General features: G+C 38.8%; 2 protein-coding genes across 2 annotated transcripts in view; one reads left to right on the forward strand and one right to left on the reverse strand.

The window, feature by feature from the left end:
* Positions 1-6244, forward strand: part of PARPBP (PARP1 binding protein) — a 118225-nt gene that overhangs the window by 88125 nt on the left and 23856 nt on the right. Inside the window, exon 6 of the mRNA XM_006888542.1 lies at positions 1858-2041. Coding sequence (XP_006888604.1) covers positions 1858-2041 — 184 coding nt within the window. The remainder of the gene's footprint in view (positions 1-1857; positions 2042-6244) is intronic.
* On the reverse strand, positions 3526-4644 carry LOC102864057 (GTP-binding protein 10-like). Its single transcript, XM_006888560.1, has 2 exons — positions 4452-4644; positions 3526-4214 (listed from the first exon to the last, which is right to left on the reverse strand). The coding sequence occupies exons 1-2, from the start codon at positions 4642-4644 to the stop codon at positions 3526-3528; spliced, it is 882 nt and encodes a 293-aa protein (XP_006888622.1).

Below are 6244 nucleotides of genomic sequence, written 5' to 3' on the forward strand. Positions count from 1 at the left end.
AGGAACTAGGCAAGGATGCCCACTATCACCTCTCTTATTCAGACAACTTCTTGATATAGGTATAGGTCAATTCTTCTTGATCTCGGTATAGGTTAATTAAGTTGTTCTGGGGTTCCCATTTTTCTTAGTGTTAGCTGAAGTTTGTTATGATCTCTATAGTAGAATGCTTTTGCGTCTTATAGTGGATGAAAATGTCTCTAGATTTTTCTCACATGGGCTCTAAGTTAGTCCTCTAGAGCAGGGACTTGTTTCTATTGTCAGGCTTTGTATAATGGAAAAGTGAATCCAGGATTTTTAAAATTCTTTTTTCCTGGCCATATTTGGTCTAATCTCTATTCTGCTTTAGGTCAACATTAACTCATTTAATCTTCCTTTTTTTTGTGCAGTGACCTTTTGCATATCACAATGGAAGATCAAGTCATCCTCCTTCCTCACCTCTTCACTGCTAGTCTAGAATATTGTGTATTCTTATACAGGCCATTTGGGCTCTTTGAGACTCACTCAGTTTTCTCATCTGTGAATTACCAGTTGCTGCAGAGTTGTCTTCAATCTGTAGAGACTCCATTGCTTCAGAGTAGAAGTAATTCTACTTCAACTTTGACTAGCAAATTCTACTTAAGTCAAAGCAACTTTATTACTTCAGGGGTTTCCAGACACTGATTTTGTGGGTGTTGGAGCACCAGGCCTTTCTTCTAAGGTATTTCTGAGTGAACTTACAGTTTTTTTTAGTAGCAGGGCATGTGGACCCAGAAATTCCCATCTGTGATTGTAGAGTGATGATATCTATATGTTGTTGTTATGTGCCATTGAGTTGCTTGCAACTTATAATAACCCTATGTACAACAGCTCTGATCCCTGCTGTATTCTGAGCCAACTGTATCATCTCTGACAAACCTACCCCCATACCCCAGTCACTGAGTCAGTCCACCTCATCGAGGGTATTCCTCCGTGCACTTTCCTTCCACCCTCCCAAACATTATGTCTCTCTCCAAGGAGTGTTCCCTACTTGCCACATGTCCAAAGTATGTCACATGAAGCTTCAGAATCCTTGCCTCCAAGGAACCTCTCTTGGACAAACCTGTTTGCTCTCCTAGAAGTCTGTGGTATATTCTATACTATTCCCCACCACCATAGCTCAAAGGCTTCAATTTTCCTTTTATCATCCCTAGTCATTGTGTAGCTTTCTGATGCACAGCAAGTAATTGCAATGACTATGGCCTGGATCAGGCACACCTTATTCTCCATTCTGACATCATTGCTCTTCAGTACTCTGCAGAGGTCCCAGATAACAGACTTTTTTTTCTTTCAGACGTTTGATTTCTTAGCTGCTGGTACCAAGTGTGTTGATTGTGGAGTGAAGCAACTAAATCTCAGTCTCAATTAACAATCACAGTCTCTTCACTGTCTATCATGATGCTGCTAGTCGGCCTAGTGTATATTAGAAATACTTTAATGTTAAATTAAAATAATATACTTATTTTATATATTCAAAGAGAATTGAGTGCTTTGTTGTATTATCTTAATTATCTTAAGGTAATATGCTTTTAGTATATCACTTTTATATAACTGTATCTCAGTATTTATCCTATTTCAAATTTAACTAAATTATTTCCTTCCCAGCTTTCAAATCAGGGAAGAAGTAACTCATCCTGTTGAAGTGACTTACTTCTAGGAAAACTTTCTTGGTTTTGTTTGTAATGGTTCCGTTTATCTTAAAAGTACTGCTGTTTGATTGATAAGATCAAAGCTATGTCCTTTGTAAAGTGATGATTAACATTAAGAATTATCTTCTCAAGCTTAGAAGCATGTTGGCTTTTCTAATACTGTTGAATGAGATGATCCTGTTTCTATTTGCAGCCTTGCAGGGAGTCGGATCCTCTCAGTGATAAAGACGCAGCTGATTAAAGGCCAGGACAGCAGGGATCTTTTCTGTAAAGTGGTGGAGGAAGTTGCTCAGAACTTGAATTTGAGGATTAAAAACATCATCAGTTCTCAACAAAGCGAAGTAGCTCTTCACACCACTGACATCAGTCCTGCTCGGGTAATGAGCTTTTCATTTTATCATCCTTCTTTGCAAAACATTATCCCTTCTGTTTCTAGTAGAAATGGTTTACAATTACCACTTAAATCTGAACAGTGTGCTTTAATATATTGAAAATGTATGTGTGGTGTTTTTCTTTCAGTAGGATTAAGTCAGATTATGAAAGTCACAAAAACAACAAGAGCAAAATACGATGATTCTAACTACATTAGTACAAAGACTAAGTTTCGCCCTCCTTGCTTCTAAACAACACCTTTGGTACATTTCCTTCAAGACAAATTTATTTGTCCTTTTGGCAGTCTATGGTATTTTGGGGCATGTTGTCAGGAAGGGCCAGACCTTGGAAAAAAGACATCGGCGTTGGCACAAGTAGGGTCAGTGAAAGAGAGGAGAATCCCATCCGCGGCCCTTATGCTCTCATAGTTGACTTGATGGCACCAACAACAGCACTTTGTGGGTTAACTATCTGGGTACCGAAAGTCTGGTTTCATCCTCCCCCAATTTTTATTATTTATTTGTTGGGTGATAGCTTCCCCAACTCTCAGGAGCCGGTTTTAGCTATTTTGCTGAAATAACACGTAGTTCAAACTTTGCTTTGAAGGCGGGGCATGGGGCCCTCTCTAGTATCTAGTATCTCTGTGTATTTGCTCTGTGTTAACAGCTTCTGGGACTAATTTGGCCCAAATGATAGGTAGGCCATGACTGTGACAAACAGAGATCATGAGCAAGTACAGTTATAGGGAATTAAGGACATCCTCTTTCCCATTTCCTATTTCCTAATTTTTCTTTTAAACCAAATCGGAAAGATTTCAAATCTCAAATAGTTGAAGGAAGCATACAATCACGTAATGCACAATGAAACTGTTTTTCAATAATAGAAACAAATGCTAGCCTCCAGTTGCAAGTTTCTGTGGACAAAATCTTGATTGATGCCGGAAGCATCAAAAGAAGATGGAAGGAATACATGGAAAAACTAAAAACACTGAACCGTTTCAGAAGGGGCAGCTTTGATCATTAGGTCAAGTGTCAAACAACTGCTTAAGTTAGGCACGGTCATTGTCTCACGTTTAACAGTGAGTTTAACTGAAGCACTGAGAGAGGAAGTGGCAACCCTACAGCCATACAGCAGACAAAACTAATATATTGAAAAAAACCCAACCACAAAATACATTTGTTACTACTGTTCCTTTTTCATCATCTACTTTCATCATCTACTTAACTAGCATTCTCTCGCACAGATATTGGACGTGTTTATTAGGAGGGGCCAGTCCTTGGGAAAGGACATCATGTTTTTGTTTCTTTTTTTTTTTTTGATTGTCTGCATGCTTCAATGTGTACATACAACATACAGCACCCTGAACAATGCCTGTGAGACACTCAGTAAACATTGGTACAATAAAGGAACAAGAAATGCAAGCGTGTATGCGTGAACACGCCCACACCCACCCCTCACATCATCTCGAATGGATTACAATTATAACCACTCAGGAACTAGTCACAATAGGCCATGGCACTGGCTCACTGTATGAGACAGTAGTGGGTATATTTAAATGAAGCAGCTGTTTCTTATGGTATGCACTGTCTTCCTTGTCTGCTTGCTCATCCAGTGATGTTCTTATGCAGTTTTTCAATTCTTCAATTCCTTCCCCAGTAACTGCAGAGATTGGAATGATATGTTGGAACTTTACTGTCTTCTCTGGAATCATGTTTTTTTCAAACAAGTGGAGAAAATCTGTAGGATTCTGGAGTTGGTTCTTCAATTCATGGAATTTATCTTGGGCATCTGGCAAATCCATTTTATTAACTGCCAAAAGTGCAGGTTTTGTTTGAAGTTCTTCATCATACAACTCCAGCTCTTTTGTGAGCAGTATTATGGTTTCCAAGGCAGTTCTGTGTTGAGTTTTGGAAGAAAGTTGAAATCCAAAAATACCAACAACAAAAAGTAGCTGTTTAGTTCTTTCTATATGCTTCAGGAATTTGTGGCCCATTCCTTTGTTCATATGTGCTCCTTCTATTAAGCCTGGAAGATCAGCCACTGATATCTGTTTAAAATCACTGTACATTACCTTTCCAAGTTCAGGCTTCAATGTTGTAAATGCATAATCTGCAATCACAGGTTTTGCATGAGAAATCCGACTTAGTAATGATGATTTTCCAGCATTTGGGAATCCCACTAGGCCTATATCAGCTATAAGTTTTAGATCAAGATGAATTACTCGTTTTTGCCCTTTCAACGGTAAGAAATTTGTAAGTAGTTTGCCACCAAGACCTCCTTCAGCTACCAAAATTCTATCTTTTTCTTAATTGAGTTCTCCTATAATTTTACCATTTTCATCAGTTATTGAAATGCCCACAGGTGCAGGAATTTCACAGTCTTTCCCTCTGGAACCTTTCAGTGCATTTACTCGACTGTTTGCTCCTCCTCCAGCCACAAATCGTTTCTGAGGATATCTGTCTTTAAGCTGTTTTAAAGTCATATGTTTTTCTGCTGCAACCCAGACATCACCACCTTTTCCACCTTCCCCACCTAATCGAGGATATCCCATTCCACCAGTTCCTCCTTTGGTGAAGAGTCTTAGGTTATCAATGAAGTTTCCATACATCTATGTCCAAGTACTTTCTTTTTACAAGCCACTATAGTCTATTTTCTGGGGCATGAAAGTTGTCTAAAATATGATTTGAAGAGAGCTCTGGTGGCCTAATGAGTGAGGAGTTGCGCTGACAATTCAAATGCAAGCAGTTCCAATCCATCCTCAGCTTCGCTGGAGAAATATGGGCAATCTTCTCTCCTGCGATTTACAACTTCTGAAATCCCATTTAGAGGGTCACCTATGAGTCTTTCGGAACAACACCCGGCCACAGCGCACCATTACAACGCTAGGATATCATGTTTGGGAAGATGGGAGAGGAAGTCTCTCAAGGGGGCAGATTGACAGTGATTGTAACAGAGGGCTTAAGGCGTCCAGGGATGGTGAGGATGGCACAAGACGGTCATGCTGGGCTTAATGACACCTAGCAACCACAACAATTTCATTGTACACTTCGTAGATGCTAGTTTTTTTCTTGTGTTTTCTTCAGTTTTGGATATTTTTCCTGGAAAACTTTAAATGCCCCCCTATGTATTCTTCTGTCCTGGAGTATTACCTCTTCCTCCACTCTAGATTGTATGACTCGATGTTACCAAGCAACAACAGACTGTAGATTAGAATATCTGATTGCCTTGCTGCAACCACTATGGATGGCAGTATGGCACTTTCTCAGAATGTTGCAAATAGAAATACCATGTGACCCAGCAATTCCACTACTGAGAATATAACCTAAAAAAATCAGAACTGCCACCCAAGCAGATATATGCACACCCATGTTTATTGTTGCTTTGTTCACAATAGCAAGGAGTTGGAAACAACCCAAGTGCCCATCAACAAACAAATGGCTAGAGAAGATTTGGTATATTCACACAATGGAATACTATACTGTATTGAAAAACAAGGAACTCATGAAATATTATACAAAATGGGTGACCCTGGAGGAGATTATGTTGAGTGAAATATCTTAGTCACAAAAGGACAAATACTGCATAGAGCCACTGTTGTAAAACGGGACTGACATCAGAGTTGGGGGAGCCTAAAAAAAGAGGGGATAAATAATGTATACTGCATTGAAATAATGAGGGAGAGAACTGTTTAAAAGGAAAATATGATTGGGTATTATTTTTTTACAAGATTCCAGAAAAAGAAATGCATAATGAAGTGGCCTGTGGACTTAGGGGAAGGGTGATTTATAACAATGAATTTTTTTTTTCTTTTCAAAGAGAAAAATGGACTGGGGGGAGCAGTGGGCAGGGAGGAAAATGCGTAACAATAAATGAATGGGGAAAAATTAAATGGGAAGAATATGCTGTAAAAAATACATATATGTTGCATTAAAAATAAATTGGAAAATACACACAATTAATAAAAAAGGAATATCTGATTGTATATTGAAGTGTGCTGAAGACATTTCGAACATAAAACATTTCTATCTTTCTTTCTCCATTCTCCTGGGTTCCTTTTTGGAGTTACTGTGACATCATCATTTTCACATATGTTCATGATTGGAAGGGCAGGAACAGATGACAATTTTTTTATTTATTTAACTTTTCCTTCACAAGGAGTAAGTGGGTCAAGGCACTGGGCTAAGGGTGGGGTCAACACTGTAACTAAT

The sequence above is a fragment of the Elephantulus edwardii genome, unplaced genomic scaffold (genome assembly GCF_000299155.1).
Source record: "Elephantulus edwardii isolate Elephantulus edwardi_28Jun2011 unplaced genomic scaffold, EleEdw1.0 scaffold00068, whole genome shotgun sequence".
Classification (NCBI taxonomy): Eukaryota; Metazoa; Chordata; class Mammalia; order Macroscelidea; family Macroscelididae; genus Elephantulus; species Elephantulus edwardii.